Source organism: Alligator sinensis, unplaced genomic scaffold, assembly GCF_000455745.1.
Source record: "Alligator sinensis unplaced genomic scaffold, ASM45574v1 scaffold996_1, whole genome shotgun sequence".
In the NCBI taxonomy this organism is placed as follows: domain Eukaryota; kingdom Metazoa; phylum Chordata; order Crocodylia; family Alligatoridae; genus Alligator; species Alligator sinensis.
In genome coordinates this window covers 274,775-292,870 of record NW_005842581.1, presented here as the reverse complement: position 1 = coordinate 292,870, position 18,096 = coordinate 274,775, and the positions used below count along the sequence as shown (strand labels likewise).

At 43.6% G+C, this 18,096-nt stretch overlaps 1 protein-coding gene across 1 annotated transcript in view; it reads left to right on the top strand.

Annotated features, from left to right (window-relative positions):
- The first annotated feature begins 201 nt into the window (after positions 1-201).
- IFNGR2 (interferon gamma receptor 2) overlaps positions 202-18,096 on the top strand; it is a 19,052-nt gene continuing 1,157 nt past the window's right edge. The window contains exons 1-6 of the mRNA XM_025214436.1: positions 202-220; positions 5,751-5,877; positions 7,548-7,723; positions 9,697-9,842; positions 12,784-12,940; positions 15,031-15,185. Coding sequence (XP_025070221.1) covers positions 7,675-7,723; positions 9,697-9,842; positions 12,784-12,940; positions 15,031-15,185 — 507 coding nt within the window. The 5' untranslated portion in view covers positions 202-220; positions 5,751-5,877; positions 7,548-7,674. The remainder of the gene's footprint in view (positions 221-5,750; positions 5,878-7,547; positions 7,724-9,696; positions 9,843-12,783; positions 12,941-15,030; positions 15,186-18,096) is intronic.

The window sequence follows — 18,096 nt, the reverse complement described above, 5'->3', positions numbered from 1 at the left end:
ATTATTACTATTATTAACCGAAACACACATTTTTAAAATAAAGGAAGTAGACACTATATTACTGAAACTGTCACATACTTATTAACAAAAAGAAGTGTGTATATGTTTGTATTTTCTCATTCAAAACAGAAGTCAACACTCAACCAAGCTATAAAGGTCTTTGCGTATGCTATGAGCAAGTAAATTGCAGGACTGCTTGCAGAAAAGATATTCAGCACAGGTATGATAGTTTCAGTGTTGGATTCAGGGCAAAAATAGGTGTTTGGGACCATTATAACTAGGGACCTACCGAAATTGCAGCAGAAGTGGGCTGCACAGCAGCTCCTTTAATCTTGCAGGTTTCCCTGCTCGCCACTTGCTCCTGACTGGCGGGCAGGCGAAAACTGTGGTTTTAAATATGGCACTATTTTTTGTCATGAACATGTTTACCAAGATTTTCTAGGTTATGTTAAAGTCAAGCACTGAAAAATTTAGGAAATACCAGAATTAAGGTGGTTTATGGAACCTTCATCCTACATCCTTCTTGCATGCAGGCATTGTGATACCATCTTTACTTGCACAATCACATACTGTTTTATCCACAGAACTTCTGCCTCTTTCAGGGCATAAAATGGACAGTGCTTACTAATAAGTAGACCCATGCCTTATCTACTGTGCGCTGCTCTAACCTTCCTTTAATGACAGAATTATTAATTTCCTTACAGGCTTGTCTTTGGCACTAGTCCCTATAGTATTTGAGCAGGTATTATGGGCTGCTGTGGTGGTGCAGGTGCTAAGTTGCACAGTTGACAGCCTAGAGGTCGTGAGTTTGAGACTGATAGAAGTGCTCACAATGCAGCCTGTCAGATTTCAATGAATCTGTAAATTCTGCTAAATACCTTGACAAAAGAACATGAAAAAAGAAAGTGGCTTATGCTATTTTATAGGTAGAAGTTTGCAGCACAGAGAAGATAACATTGAACATGTATAATTATATTATTCAGCATATGCTTTTATAAGCATATGCATTGCTTATCTATGGGGCACATCTTGTAAGCCTAGAATCGAAGCGTAAGTATGTATTATTTAACATGTATTAAAATTAAGAACCCATTTGAAACTTCTAGGGCCTGATTTTTTTCAGAATACATAGTTAGCATACAGCAAAGTAATCTATGTGTTTCAAGAACAACTGACTGCAGTTTCAACTGTGATTGGTCAGTATTTCTCCAAGTTGGACCTCCAGGTCTCAAGTCAGACACTTATGGATTGAGGGACACAGAAAGTTGCAGGGTGGGCAAGTCATGTATAGGTGGCCACTAATTCTAAGATTTTAAATTATATTGTCCTCCCTGGGGTGCACCAGCAGGCTTGCTTCCTTTAGATCAGTGGTTCTCAAACTTTTTTTTTCGCAGACCACTTAAATTGCTGGGGGTCTTGACGGACCACTTAATATACTTTTTTTTGTTCTACAAATCAAAGCACGCAATTCATATTTTAATATCAGTAGTCTTACCTTTCTAATGTGATGGATGTGCCTGTTTTTTTGAGCAAAGTTCTGGGAAGTCAGGTGTAATGTTTGTCTGCTTTAGCCTTTGGTCAGGTCCAGCCAGAGCTGTCCCTAGGGGTGTGTGGGGCCTGGGGCATATCAACCTATGCGGGGGCTGAGAGAAAGGGGGTGGTGAGTGGCCGGAGCTGACGGAGCTGGAGTGGGGTGGGGAGCAGCCAAAGCTGCCAGTGCTCGACAGCAGCGGCGGTGGCAGTAGAGCCGGCGATGCGCGGCAGTGAAAACACGTGGCCGCAGCAGTGCCTATACGGCACTGACCGCAGGGCCTGGGGCAATCGCCCCGATTCACACTGCCAGGGACAGGCCTGGGTTCAGCATTCATCCTGCTTCTGTATTTGGACTTGAGGGCAGTAAGTGATGAAAATCCTGTCTTGCACAGGTACATAGTAACAAATGGCATCAGAAAACACACTGCTTTATCTGCAAGTTCAGGGTACTCTTGAGTTCTTTTAATCCAAAACTCAAATAGGGAATGTCTTTTAAATTCTGACTGTAATGTTTCGTCACGAGAAAGCTCCAACAAGCACAATTATTGGACAACTCACTGATTTCAATTCCAAAAGGATTACGTATCCAGTTGTTTGGTTCAGCCTCTACTGGTAAGTAATCTTCAAACTGTTTCTTGAGAGCAACAAGATGTTCTTTGATGTCATTTTTTATTTTTTTGTCAAAAACCAGTTCATTTTCAGACAGAAAACCTTCCAATGTTGGAAATGCACTGAAGTCATCCTTTTTTACGTGACTAGCAAACAAGTCAAGTTTCTTGATCATTGCATTGATTTTTGTCTCACACATCCAATTAGTCACTAAAACTCCCAGCATTCAATTCATTTAGGCATGTGAATATATTGGAAAGGTAAGCCAGTCGCGAGAGCCAGGATGACTCTTCAAAACAACTTGTGAATTGGAATGGATGGTTGTTAAAAATATCTGTACTTCTGAACGTAGCTCAAACAAACAAGTAAGTACTTTGCCTCTTGACACCCACTGTACTTCTGTATGAAGAAGAAGTTGTACATGAGCACTACCCATTTTATTGCAGTGTACACTAAAAATTTGAGAATTCATAGGTCTAGCTTTTATTAAATTAACAGTTTTCACAGCAGAGTCCAAAACAACCTTAATTTCCACTGGCAGTTTCTTGGCAGCTAGTGCCTCTCGATGAATGCTACAGTGCACCCATGTGGCATTAGGTGCCGCTTTGCGGATACGAGCCATTACCCCACTATGTCTTCCCATCATTGCTCGTGCACCGTCTGTACATACTCCAACGCAACCTTGCCAATCAATACTGTGTTCCTTCACAAACTCATCTAGTAACTGGAAAAGTTGTTCGGCGGTTGTATTTCTTGGCACTGAAGTACCAAAAAAAATATCTTCCAGTATTTTCCCTTCCCACTCATGCCTGATGTATGGAAGAAGATTTGCAAGGTCAGCGACATGAGTGGTCTCATCCAATTGCAATGCAAAATACCTACTGCTGTTCACATATTTCACAAGAATGTCTTTAACATTAGCTGCCAGATCTTGAATTCTGTGTGACAGTGTCATTTGAAAGAGACACACAATCTAACTGCTTTGCCATCTTCTCTCCACTCATTATAAACACAAGTTCTTTAGCTGCAGGCAGAATAAGTTCTTCCCCAATAGTGCGAGGCTTCCCTGCTTTGGCGATTCGAAGGCTTGCACAATATGAAGCTTCAAGGACCTTTACATTTACGGTTGCACGAGCAAACATGATTACTTTCCCTTGTTTCAACTCATTGAGTTTGTGCTGAAAAAAATCAGGAGGTTTGTCTTTGAAAGCAGCATGTGTTGTTTCCAAATGACACCAGAGATTTACAGGCTTCAAGCTTTCATTAGCCAGCACCGCATAGCATAACACACATTGCTGCCCTGGTTCATCTTGTTCACCAGTCCATGTGAAGCCTAAATTAATATAGCTTGAGTCATATTGTCTTACCGTTTTTTGGCGTGTCAGTGTATTTTCATTATCGGTACTTCTACTTGTACTGGTTCCTGGTAAATACAGGTCTGCACTCAAAATTTCCTTTGCAAATGTATGTTCGCTTTCTGTACTGTAGTCTCATATTTGACTTTGAACTTTTCACTGATCTAACCGTCACTGGTTTGATTATTTGTTGTTTTCTTTTTCAAATATCCCATTTTCAATCACAAATCCATTTCTGGGGCTTGACTACTATCCTACTTTCTGGACTCACAACTGTTACATTTTTTGAAAAAGCACTGGATTCTGGTACGGTCAGTACTTTCCATGTGACAATAATGACCAATAAATACAATACAAGAAGGTTAACTGAATTGCATCCAATGAAAACCACACATACGCAGCTGAAAAATGCGATCAATTAAAACTATGTATGTAGTACAGTAGGGTGATACCAATTAAAAAAAACACATTTTGCTTCTGGATTAAATATGAATAAAAATAAAATAACAAACATTTTTCTTTAGCACTGGCATCATTGTCAAAACAGCCTTGATCTCCGTTGTCAAAAAAAATTAAGTGCAGGGCCAAGTACAGATGTTCTCGATTTGTTCCGCAACCTTTCTGCGGACCACCTGAATGCAGCTCGCGGACCAGTGGTGGTCCGCAGACCACAGCTTGAGAATCTCTGCTTTAGATATAGCGTGGAGGCCTCTGCCCTTTGAGATGGGGGGCGGGGGAGAGAAACTGTTGGCAGCAGCAGGTTGTCCATTTCTGGGTTGTCCATCTCTGTGGACCCATACCCTGAAGGGACATTCTTTGCCAGTGAGTCTTAGGTGTTTGCTGATGGCAGAGGAACAGTGAATTCAGGAGTCTTGGCATCATTCAAGGCTTTGGAGGGGACTGTGCCCCCGAGGGAGTAGATCCATCTGTTTGATCCCCACATCAATGACCTCTTCTGCTTCACCCTCTCCAAACTATCCCAGTCTTTTCTTGTCTGTGTACCTTTGGCTCCCTTGCCCTAGCCCCAGGATCCTTGCCCATTCAGTCTGTCTTCTTCCTCTGAGATTCCCCCCAGATTGTTGCTCTTAGCACCCTACTCTGTTACCTGATCTATCCCCACCATCCCCATTACTTTCCATTCCCAGTCTCTCTGACTTCTTGTTGGATCTCAGGCTTCCTTTACACTTAACTTTCAGCTTCCAGTCTTGTCTTACCTTCCTGATCCCAGCCTCTAATCCCATTTTCTCTGTCTGCTTCTGTTTACCCTCCTCTCCTAAATCTCAAGTCCCAGCCTCTCCCTGCTGAGTTTGTGGTCTAACCTTTGCCTTGTATGGCTCTTGTCTAGTCTTCATTCAAATCAAGCAGACTGGTCTCAATAGGGAGGTGAAGGTCAGTCTACCCTGAGCTCTGATATCCCTTCTATCAGTTGCACCTGACCACATGCTAACCAATTGGAAGGAGCACGTGGAGAGAATGGCCTGCTTGGGCCGTGCATGGAACATTTAGCTCTGAAGCTGTATTGTGTAAAGCTTCAGGTGGATCCTTTAGCTCTGCAGTTTTGTCATGCTTCTATCCATATACACACTGATATTTTTTTCCAGAGACTTGGCCAAATCTGAATGGATAATACTGGTGATAAGAAAAGGCATGTCATGTAAGCATAGTTCGAATTCATGCTTCAAATCATGAAGCCACTGTAGCTTCTTGCTGAGACAGTTGTAAAACTTTAACATGGCAGGACTTCTTTTCATTGTTGTTTTCTGTTTTTTTCTTTAACTTGTTTTTGGAAATGACTAATGCATTTTCCAAGAATATTCCAAATAATTCAGTGAGAGATGGGCAGATAAGCATGGAAAATTTTTGCCACAGTAGACAATATCATATATTTGTGTGAGTGGAGCTCTTGTGTTTTGGGAAATGCCTAGCAAACATAATAATAGGGGATTTTTCTGGCTCCGTATATAATAAATGACATAAATGTGTTGCCTCTCATTTCCTCCCTCAAAGCCTTCCTTTGGGAGATTGAATGTAATGCTTTTTCTATTGATATCTAGGTACAAATTGCAATTTTTAGTTAGTTTTCATGGATAGGAGGAATTTGAGAGCACTAGAACATAGAATGTTTGAAATAGGGGCAACTACATAGGTGCAAAGCAGCTACAATTAAATACGTGGTCAAGAAAAGGCAAATATATAGTGACCCTCTCTTCTGAGAGTTTAAAATACTTTTATGTCTTTCTCACCTTATTCTAGAATCTGCTTCCCAATTACCAGCACCACAAAATGTGACAATTGATTCACGTAACTTTTATAACTTACTGAGATGGGCTCCTGTTCAAGTGGAGAAGGATCCAGTGTTCTATACAGTCCAGTATAAAACGTGAGTAAATAGTTCTTGTATACTGAATTGATTTCATTCTAATAGAGAAGTAGCCAAATAACAGAATCTAAATATGAATTAAGTATGGATATGAGAAACAGAGGTATACTGATGCATTGGTCCTATATCATATTGGCACCAATAAAAGGAAAATTGACATTATCAGCAGTTAGCTTTTTTTGGCTGATGTGGCCGATAATGTCGCTGATAAATGCCATGTGCATGTACGCGGCTGCAGTGCAGCCCACAGGCACCCAGGAGTGCAGCCTGGCAGCATGGAGAACAGCGTCCGGCTGGTAAGTCTCTTGTGAGGGAAGAAAGGGGCATGGCAGGGGCAGACCAAGGCCCCTGTGGTGAGGAAGGGAGTGGGGCAGGGACAGGAGCAGGGGCATGCACTGCACAGCTGGGGTGGGGTGCAAGATGGAGCTGCAAGCAGCTTGTCTGTGGGTCACAGGGAGGGGGGCATGGCTCCTGCTGCTGCATGTACCCCAGGAGGGCATGGAGGGGCATGTGCCCCCCCCCCGATCTACATGCAGGGCAATGGGGACTGGGGCCGGGGGCAGCGCTGGGGTCTTCCCCGGGGGTGGGGTTGAGGCTGGGGTTGGGACAGGTGGTGGCAACACTGGAAGGGAGACTATGGGGGGGCTACAGCCATCCCAGAATTTGCCATAGGCCCCCTCCCAGTGCTGCCATCACCCACCCCAGGGGCAGCCCGGCCCAGTGCAGATCCAGGGGCACATGCCCCCAATGGCTCCCCCAGGGTGTGTGCGGTGGCGGGAGCCCCCCCCCCCACACCCCCCAGAGAAGCTGTTGTTCCATCTGCACCACGCCCTGGCTGTGAAGTGCCTGCCTCTGCTCCAGCACCAGCCCCACTCCCTCTGTCACTTCAGGGGCCTTGATCTCCCTCCACCCCCCAACAGACTTACCAGCCAGACACTGCTCTCCAAGCTGACCGGGTTGCGTATTGGCAATCAAATCTGTATCAGCCGATATGGCTCATTAAAAATCGGCCATCGGTATTAGCCCAAAAAATCTCTATCAGTGCACCCCAATGAGAAATGTGGGTTTTACTAAAAAGAGACGTCCATGTTTGTTTAGAAAAAAAATAGTGATTAAGTTCTTTTGACTGGTCTTCATTAAACAAGAAAAAGAAAGACATTCCCTTTTCTTCCCAACTGTCTTGCCCCCTTTGTTCTCGGTCAGTTCTGACACTGTTCCTTTTGAATCCCATAATCATTTATATGAAGGATTTCCTGGTTTATTCTAAACTTCTGTAGAAGTGCAGGGTTTGACCTTACTCCTGTTGTGCACACATACACATGAAACATGAAATAAGTGTTTCAATTTGCTCAACTACAAATGTGTGAGCTCCCACCCCTCCAGGACATAAAAGATGATAACCCTGGCCAGGAATGATTGCATTGTCTGATGGGAAACAGTCAGCATACCTCTACTACTTAAGCATTCAATTTCCTTTATTTTGAGAAGAGTCCCAGGTGTTAAGAGAAGGCAGTTGCAATGTAAAACTTCTAGACTTGTATAAAATGCTAGTTCTTTAGAAATTGGCTGGCTGTGATGGATATTTCAGAATTAGTTTTCTGCCAATTGTACTAAAGATAACAGCAAGGACAGTAATTTGGCATTAATTTTTTCTCTCTTTTGTATTTCAGGCAGTCCTATGACAAGTGGGGTGAAATTAACTGTACACATATTGCAGAGACTAAATGCAATTTCACAAGTACAGAAATCCAGAGCCACTGGATAACTTTTTTCCGTGTTAGAAGCGAGCTAGAAGACATGCAGTCTGACTGGGTGGAAACAGATGCTTTTATGGCAGCGAAAGACAGTAAGAATTCTTTATGATCTCAGCATCTCTCCTAAAGTAAATCTCTGAAAAGCGTGGTGATTTTCTGCTTAGTTTTATTGCTTGCTTGACTGTGTATTGTGTACAGTGGAAGTCCAATAACAGGCCTTGCTGGGTCATGATTCTGCTTTTAAAATCTGCATGGTTAATGGCAACAAGAGAGTGGTGCGGATATAGGGACCTAGTGGAATTTTGATGCTTGTCCATTCTGCTGTGAAGTTAAATAGGACCCAGCAGTCAAACTGCTTTAAATGTCACGTAAACAGGAAGTTTTCTTTGTTTTCTAGCATAGACAGGTCTCATCAGAACCTGAACCTGTCTGTATTTTCCTGAGTTTTTTGAACAAAGGAAACTCCTTCACTGCAAATAATGACTTTGCCTGTCTATACCAGGGGTTAGGCTGGTGTCCCTGGAATCAGGGCAGATTTCCAGTTGGGTCTCCTTCCACCATGGAGCATCTGACAGTCCTTGCTGCATCAGCCTTCACCCCTGTTTCCTTCTTCCCCAAAAAAGAGGAAAAGAAAGCAAAAGCTCTTAGCAGCTATAGAACATAAGGTGCTCAGGCACGGGGGCACTTTGTAGTACAGCTGGCTTTGGAGTTCTGCTCACCGACACTCAGAGTCAGTTTTGTACTGCAGAGAGCTCCACATGGTGGTGCTTGGTGTGGTACCTACTAGGGCTGTGTGAAATTTTGCTGGCCATTTCGTTCTGACACTGTTTCAACTAATTTTGAGGTGCGAGCTAGTGCGAGGGACGGGGAAGCAGCCCAGCTAGGCTGCCTCGCTGCCCCCAGTGCGATCTGGGGATGGGGAAGCAGCCCAGCTGGGCTGACTTCCCAGCCCCAGTGAAACGTCAAAACAGCCTTTCCGTTTCAATGGAACGGAACAGCTGTTTCGAATCGAAATGAAATTCGAAACAGAACGCTGTTCCGTCGAATCGTCAAAACTCAAGGCAAAACGGAACGGTGCTGTTTCACACAGCCCGAGTACCTACCGCTCTGTGGAGCTGCTTGTTTGCTCGTGGTGTGAGAAACAGACTACTAGTTGAAAAGACTGATACTTAGTGCATTCTAGCTGGAAAATTCAAAGTGGTCAAAATGTAAAGTAAGCTCCATTTGAGGAAGGAAGCTGAAAGATAATGGGGAAGTGACTGGCTTGAACTCATGCAGCAATTCAGTAGTAGAGCCAGGAATAGCAATAGCATGCAACTTTTATAGATCACTTTTGTGAATAGATCGTAAAGGATGGCCACCTCATGAACTTCGTTTTACAGAAGGAGGAACTGAGGCATGGACACGGATATGGGTAGCTTATGCTTCAGCAGAAATGAATGCAGGCTTCCTTGCTCTGAACACATGCAGGATGTGGTATTTTGAACAAAGAATTGAAATTAGGATTGCTCTGGCTAGACCAGTGGTTCTCAAGCTTTTCAGACTCAAGCTTTTTTGACTCAGAAAATGCCAGCTCTTAGCTTTCAGTCGTTCCTTGACTACAGAAAACTAAGAGCAATTCTTCTGCTGTAGAGAACTCAGAAAGACCACAACAGGGCAGAATGTTTTTGACACTGCAGATTTCTATTTGAAATCTCTGGATTTATTCTGTTAACTGTGTAGGTGTTTGCACACCTAATATCGCATGGCAGCCTGCAACACCCTTCAAAGGATCTCCTAGCATCCCAGGGTGCTGCATCACCCTAGTTGAGACTATGCAAAAGCCACAGTTAACTAACAAGGAGGTCTTACTACATCCTGATAACCTCTCTCTTACTGGAAAAGGTGGCTAGGAAGTGGTACCTTGTATTATTGAAATTCACAAAAGAAACAAATTGAAAGAAATATTAATTATTGTGAATGTATTTGTTTCAAAGAACTGGTTAAATACACTAGTTTTCCATAACGAGTCAGATCAAAGTTATGAGAGAGCATGACATATTTACCTTTTTCTGTTCATTTTCAGCTATTGTGGGGCCCCTGACATTGAAAGATGTGGTTTCAAATCCTGATTCACTTCTCCTTAATTTCTTGCCACCTCTTGGGAAGGTAACCTCTATCTTTGACGTTGAATACCTTGTGCACTACTGGGAGAAATCAAGAGCTATAAAAGTAAGAACTTTTTAATCTTTTTCCCTCCCTTGGCAAAATGGTAGAAATGGAGGGGAAGAGAAGATGGCTACGCATTTGAAAGGAAATTAAAACAGTTATCCAAAATGTCCTTTATGTTATGAATGGACTGGGGGCCTGATGCTAGTCCACCTATATAGATATGTGAAAAAACATTAACCTGCATACTTTTGTAACATGCCATTGCTTTAGCGTTATGACCAAGTCACCAAAAGCAATGGGCACAAGAATGACCCACCTACCTTTTGTATTAACTATTTTTCAGGAATTTGAGCAGAGCAGAATCGGATCACACCTGTATGCAATACACAGAGTAACATCTGGTTCAGGGAGTACAGTTTCCAAAAGTGAAGCTTTAAATGGGGGATCAGCAACCCCTGGCACGTGTGGCATGCAGAGGCATTTTGCTTGGCCACATGCACCTTGGGGCAGATGGCAGAGAAGGGGTTGGGCTGCACTGCCACAACAAGGATTGAGCCCCTTGTGGCTCCCCCACCATCTGCCCAGAGGCGCACGTGCACCCACTGCGCAACCAGCTGGGCTGGGGCTCTGTGTACCCTCATGCAGCTGCTTGTAGCCTTCCTACCACCTGCCATGAGCAGCCTAGGATCCATGGCAGGGGGCCTACCCAGAGCCCGGGCTGGATGTGGCAGGCCGCTGGGAAGCTGCATGCAGCTGCACCGGGATCCGTGGAGTCCCAGCCTGGTTTGGTGTTGACAGCAGGTGCACGCACACCTGGGGTGGACGCTGGGGGAGCTGCATGGGGCTTAATCCTTGTTGTGGCAGCATAGCCTGGGCCCTTTCCTTGCCGTCTGCCCTGAAGTGTGCATGCACCCACCACTGGCAGAAAGCCAAGTCAGGGCTCCACAGACCCCAGTGCAGCTGCTTGCAGCCTTCTGACTGCCTGCCACAGCCAGCCCAGGCTCTGGGCAGTCCCCAGCTGCATGCCATGGAGCCTAGGCTGCAAGCAACTACACTGGGGTCTGCAGAGGTGCATGCATACCTCTGGACTGATGGTGAAGGGGCTTGAGCTGTACTGCCACAACGTTTGGGCCCCTCACGGATCCCCCACCATCTGCCCCCTGGTACACCAGCATCCTGCAAGTAGAAGTTGCAGGTGTTTGGGGCACTCTGCCCAAAAACATTGCTGACCCCTGCCTTTAAATTATATTTTTCAAAAGTCATGGAAACATAAGCCTCATTAAAAGTCAGTAGGCTTTGGGTTATCGCTAAAGGGATTGGAAATGGGATTTGGATTACTAAATCACTTCGCTGCTTCTGAAAGCTTAACACAAGAGCTTTAAGATGTTTGTCTATGCTGTGGATTTCAGTAACTGGCCTCCTAGGCTGCATCCAGACGTGCATGGATGTTTGGTTTCCCGGAGATAACTAGTGCCGGTGAACCTTGTCCCACCACTAGTTGTCCCCGGGGAACATCCACGTCATGTGCGCTCTGGCGTGTGGCAAGTTACCCCAGGTTGGGTAGGGGATTCTGGGGCCAGCATCAGGCTGGCCCCAGCAGCCTGTCCTGGGGGCCTCCTGGGGCTGCAGCTGCCGCTTCTGCCATGTGGAGCTTGGCTGGCAGCGGAGTACAGCTCTGGCTGGCCAGGCTCCTGCTTTGGGCAGCACATGCTGCCACTGTGTGCCACTTCACTTTTTGTCAGCGGGTTTTTTTGATCCTGGATATCCAGGGATCAAAAAAATCCCCCATGCTGCTCCTTTGCAGCACTGAGAACAGCTGAAGATGCAGTATGTGGTGCCGCAGACGTGCAGCTTGGGTGCAAAGCTGCTGTCAGCTCTGATTTGTACAACATCAGGAAAAAATGTGCTGTGCCACTTCAGATTGTGGCTTCTATGACCACTTTGTGTTCACAGTAGTGCTTGGGGTGCTGAGGGCTGAGCCATTGCTGTCAATTAGAGCCAATTCCCTGTCTAGAACAGCAGAAATGGGGGGTAAATAAAACTGAAAAGTGAAGGAGAGTGTTTTTCACAGGGAGGGAAAGGATCACTTCTTTAACTTTTGCACAGGGATAGGCTAACTTTTATCGTTTTCATCTTGATTAAAAGTTTCTTAGAAATCTTTGAATCTCTCCTAAAAGAACAGTCAACATTAATGCTTCCCATTTCCTCTAGAAGAACTGAATTATCCAGTACACTTTTAAAATGCCCTCTTCTTTTAGTTGCAAAGAAACAAGATAGACCAGACTCTCATGATGGTTTGTTTAAATTCAAGATTTTAATGTAGGTACCAACCACTGACAAATACAGCATGTTGGTAGTGCTAGGGCTGGGGACATGCAACAGCATTGTATGCTGTCCTCCTTTTCTTGCTACCATCAGTCTCTCTGAAGGATAGTGGTGGAAGATGAGGTCTTTACAGAAGGGGGAAGAGTGTAAGGCCCATCACACGTGCACTCTTCACAGTTCCTAGATAATGCAATTGTGTTAGGCCCAGCTCAGAAACTGGTATTTTTCAAATGGCAGATTTGTTTTGATGGGCTTATTTTTTGGTGGTGTTTGTCCAACCGTAGCTTCTCCTAAAGTCCTTGGCTGCAGGAAATAGCACAGAAGTAATGCAGAATACTACAGAAAGTCCTATAGATATTACAGGTGCACTGAATTCTTTTGTTAATCTACATATGTGTGTAATTTGCATAAGTATGTCTCTAGTAGTCAAGTTAAATATCCACATTTTAATTCACGGAAGTTGAACATTTCCATTCAAGGAAATGAGCATTCAAAGTATTATGCTGCTTCTGCTCTGACATGTCTTCATTTTCAGAATGAAGATTTACACAGTAAGACTACAAACATTTTAACAAAAACTCTTGATTTCAGTGTTTCAGATTGATAGAGTTGAAGAAAATGTTTAACTGTGTTATAGAGATAATAGCTACATTTTATTTTACTGTGTCTCTTACAGAAAACAATTACGACCCGCAATACACAGATCGAACTTCAAAATCTGAGGCAATTGACAGAGTACTGTTTTCAAATACAAGCAGCTGTCAAGCATTCATTAAGGCCTTACAGCTGTGGATTATTAAGCAACACCTCTTGTCACCAAACTACAATGAGCGGTATAATTATTACTTCATAAAGAACCATTTGATCTTCTGCACAGTTAAATTGGTATAAAATATGAGTCTTATGTGGGATGACTGATGTATTACATGCCTGGACACAGTATATTTACAGCAGTGTAATTGAGAGCAGTTTTATATGGGGATCTGGAATAGATGGGCAAGCAACTGTTCTGGACCAGCTACAAGGTGTAGGTGGTTAATTGCATCAACTTACCAGTAGATGGCAGGGGAGCAAGCAGTGAACTGTTTTGCCTTGAGCAAATGGCTGTCCCACAGATAAACTGTGGATATGTGACTCCTACAGCAGTTTATTACCCTGGCGGAGCTGGGGTGGTGCAGGCGCTAAAGTACACATTTGACAGCTCAGAGGTGATATGGTGCGCTCTGTCAGATTCCAATGAATCTGTGAATTCTGCTAAATACCTTCTGACAATGACATAAAAGGAGAAGGTTACGCTGGTGTGGTTTTACCCCTGGCTTTTTCCAGAAGTAATTCCACACCAGGTTTGAGTAAGTTACCCTGGGGTAAGGCTGCATGGTGTGTTTCCACTTTTTTTCAGCAGCTCAATAAATCAGAATTAAATAGCTGGATCCTCTGGTTTTCTTTTGCCTTATCCCTTCCCTTTTTGTATTAAGGTACCCAAAATAGATTGTTATGAGCTGTTAAAGTGTGTTTTCTTTCCATAAAGGCATAAGGCATAATGGATGTACATAGGCCTTCCAAAGGAAAACTGATTATAGGTCATTCCTCTTCTCACCTTGGGGTCAGATTTGGCAGGGCATCAGCCTTTGGTGTTGCTAAACTCTCTCAGAGCTCTGTTACGACTCATATCTGCTCTGCCCCTTGCACCTTATTGCTCACTTTTGTAGAGAACTGGTGTGAGAGAATTCTGTGAAGAGAAGGATCATTTGAGAAACATGATATTTTGTGTTATCCCTCCTGGAATACACAGGGGTGGACAGACTGTTTAAATCTGGCTTGTCAGCATCTGAGCTTAAGCCTGGTTTAGACCATTTGCAAGCCTTGTGTAAATGAAGCCTGCTCATCAGTTATAAATCATGAAGGCCTTGATACAGCAAGGGGCTTAGCATTTAGCACTGTTTTTAGAAATACTTGTATGTGTCTTCAACTTTAAGAATTTGAGCAATGCCACTATCCCCAGCACTTAAAGCTGCTGGGTTGCTTCTCAAAATCACTTGCTAGCATGATCAAGACTCAAAACGGCAATCTGAATTAATTGGTATTCTAGCCACCTTGCTGACTCAGTTGGCATAGAAGAGAGGAGATAAAAAATTTAATAAGAATGGTGCCTAATTTGACTTCTGTTCTCTAGAGGAATTTGTCTGGGTCAGCACAGAAGCAGGTTAGCAGGAACTGAAGATGAAACTGGCCTTGCGTCATGCTGCTAAATAAGTGTTAAGCCTTCAAGGCTGTCATTTTGTTATTGAATTGCTTTAAAAAATGGAACAATAGAATTTTCAAAGGCAAATGCACTAACTGTTTAGATTCCCTCTATTTAGTGGGGTTTGGATTTTGGCCTGTACATTTTTACTGTGACTGGCTTAATGATACTTCTCAATTTTATGTTCAAAATTTTAAGTATAATATGGAGCTGAAAGTTTTTGTCAGTCTCCCCAACCATTTCTGATAGTAGTGTTCCTTGCAACTTTTCTTACTCATTTCATGTAAGAATAGCCTCTAACATTCTCTTACATTTTTGTGTCTGGGACTCCAGGCTTGAAATCCTTAGTTCTAGGAAAAGTGTTAATCTCCTTTTTGTCAGGTATCCAGGTTGTAGCCATATTGGTCTAGAGGAAAAAGCAATCAGGACTTGTGGTAGAAGTGATATATTGTTCTATATACTTCAAGGATTATCTGTGTGGCAGAAGCTCACTACAGATTAAAGAAAAAAATTTTCTAGTTGATAGAGTTTTACTGTAGTGTAATCTATAAAATGTTAGTTTGTTATCCAAGGTATTTTAATAACTTTAATAAGAAATATACCAGGACTCTATTCCAAGAGAATAGAATTGGCTTTGATATTTATGCTACCTGCTTATTCTTTCTTTTCCTCTCTTTTCAGATGGGACGAAAGCTGGATATATTCTGCTAATATTCGTAGTCACAATTATTGTGGTGGTCGGTGTAGCCATGGTGTTTTTTTATTTAGGGAATTTTAATGAAACAATTAAAGCATGGTCACAGCCATCTTTAAAAATCCCATCACATATTGAAGAGGTATGTGTGTATGTTTGTTTTTCTGCTTACCAAGCATCAGTGTGATTGGAATAAGCATTAGTTAGGCTAGTTAAGGGCTCATAGAAGCCTTTGCCTTTGTATTACCTCCAGTCTCTGTTAAATTCATTGTAATGTTTTATGTAGGTAGGCTACTCCAGTTTACTTCCTTTTATGTAAGCTGAGATAACAAGAGATTCCAGCTAAGCAGAAGATATTGTCATGTTCCTTGTTATGAAACTGAGGTCATATGATAAAGGGAGATTCATTTGATTTAATCACTTCCTTATTTTCTGCAGATGTGAGAATGTATGGCACGTGTTGCACTACTGGTAGTTTATATTAACTGATGTTCTAGACCACATGGAATGCAGGTGTACCCAGATCATTTAAAGAGTCAAGAATTAAACATCAAAGTCTAGAAGGGTCTGAAGGGATGGAAAAAATCTTTGTGGGATCTTTGTGCTTCTTGCAATTTAGATGTATTAAAGAAGCATGTGATTTTTCTATTTTCCCCCCAGCGGCGCTTTGTTTTTTACTAAACAGTCTTGTTTCAGTCATGTTCCTCTTTTCAACTTTTAAACAGGAAGTGATTCTTTTATTCAAAGGTCTGTCACAAAGTCCTTTTGAAAGACATTAATAATTGCTTTGGGTAACATCTCCTCTGTGAAATGTACAGGAATTTGCTGACATGTTTAAAGTTTCTGTCATCACACCAGTCCCTTGAAGTAAGCTGCTTTTGTAAGTTGGGAACTAGAAGTGGACTTAGGAGACTTCACACCACATTATTTTTGTGCTTCAGTTCCCCACCTCACTGGGGCTTTGTGAAGGTACAGACATGTAAGATTTCTAAGTGTGGTTATTAGGGAAAACAGGAAGGGGCATACAAGGACCTCTCGGAACCAGTGTTGTCTGTGAAGTAGTGTAAGAAGTTCATTTGTCTCCTTAATGCTTATTCTTCATTCAAGTTCATACTCACCAGCTAAACCCATGATTTCCACTGGACAACAAATATTAGGGAACAGCTGAACTCTTAAAAAACACTGAGCCAGCTCTCGGGCAAATAGCACAGAAAACGATAGGTAAATATTTTCCAAGGTGGGCTAACTTGCCTATAGCTGTTCTTCTTCTGACACCTAGGATATATGAAGAGCTTGTCATTAAAGGAAGTGGCCAAAGTTGGTGAATGTAAACTTGCTTGGTATTTCATCTGTATTCATCTTTAGGTTTGCAGAAGTCACATGGCTCCTTTTTAACAGCAAACTCTAAGCTTTCAACATCTGATTTCCAGGAAATGGATATGATGCTGTTTTATTTTTTAACATACCAAGGGAAAATTGCAAATTTTTTTCTGAAATTCATTAAAGCATATACGTATATGAGATCTTTCTATCTTTAAAATCCATCTCTAAAAATGAATCTGATCAGTTAAGGCACAGTAAGAGATAAAGGAGAAAATAACCATAAATGGTTCTTTGTCCCTGTTCTATATATATCATTAAAACTATATTTAATGTGGAAGTCAACTAAAAAAAATTGATGATGCTGTAGCTTGTGATAGGGCAATATTTTAGGATCTGGTTTTCCTTCCAACTGATCAGTAGCATTTGGGGGGTGTGGGAGGGGACAGGGCTCTGGGAAGGTTAGGTATCCTCAGTTGCTATCAAACTGTCCAAGAGTGCCAAGGGCAGGAAGGCAAGAAGGGCTTTCTTAGATGGACAAATCTGTAATAACAGTATGCTTATTCTGTCTGTCCGGAGCACTCTGGTTGTTTGACTAAGCATTGTGATTGGCTGCCGAATCTAACCAAATTTTCACTAGGCTGCCACCTCGCCCTTTTAAGAGCAGATGAGTTTCCAAGACAATCGGGGGGGTACTTCTTGTGACTATGGCACCAGGGGAAGTGGCTTGCAGGGGTAGGAAGAGGGTGCCAGTCACTGCTGGGGGGTAGGAGGGAGGTGGAGGCAGCACCCGTTTGTCCGCCAGGAGGGGAGGGTGGGGGAGGGAGCCACAGTGCACGGGCAGGAGCTTGCATGTTCCAGAAGCAGCAGCACCGGTTTTCCCTATCTGTGGCGGGCAGGCGCTGTTGCCTGGCAGATTCATAGCTCCCAGGGCGCTGTGCTGACAGGGCCAGGCTGGGCTGCAGGGGCCGGTGCTGTGGAGGAGCCAGGCACAGGGCTGCCTCTGGGCCAGGAGCTTCACAGCAGCACTGCCCTCATACTGTCCCTCACATGTAGTGGGGGGGGTCCCTCTGCAGGCATGGTGGGGAGTGAGGAGGGGGGCAGTGGGGATGAGTCCGTCCCTGGCCACAGATCCCTGCTATAGCCCACACCACTATGCCTGCAGAGGGACCTACCCCCTCCCCTTCCCAAGCTAACGTCACATGTGAGGGGTGTCAGGAGGGTGGCGCTGCTGTGAAGCCCCCGGCCTAGGGGCAGCCCTGCACCCAGCTCCTCTGCAGCGCTGGCCCCTGCAGTCAGGCCTGGCCTGGCCCCATCAGCGCAGCGCCCCAGGAGCTATGAGCCATGAAGCAGCAGTACCTGCCTGCTGCCGCTCAGGGCAGCTGGTGCCACTGCTTCTGGAGTGCGCAAGCTCCTTTGAGGGGGGAGTGAGGGGCACAAGCAGGTCCAGGGGGCACAATGCTATTATAATACTATAATAGGAAATATTACTAAGCCTGTGTTTACACATGGACAGCTTTATGTAGCCCTTTTGAGGGTTAGAAGTTTTGATTCCATTTAAGTATTCAGTCAAAGGATAACTAAAACTCCTGCATTTAAAGAAATATTTTTGCAATAAAAATTTAATTGCAAACGTTTTGCAGGTTTCAGCTAGTAGAGAGAGAGAGGATTTTATAATGGCAGCTACTCAGTGATCTTAACAAGGGGCAACACTAGCAGTGTTGCCCATGTTC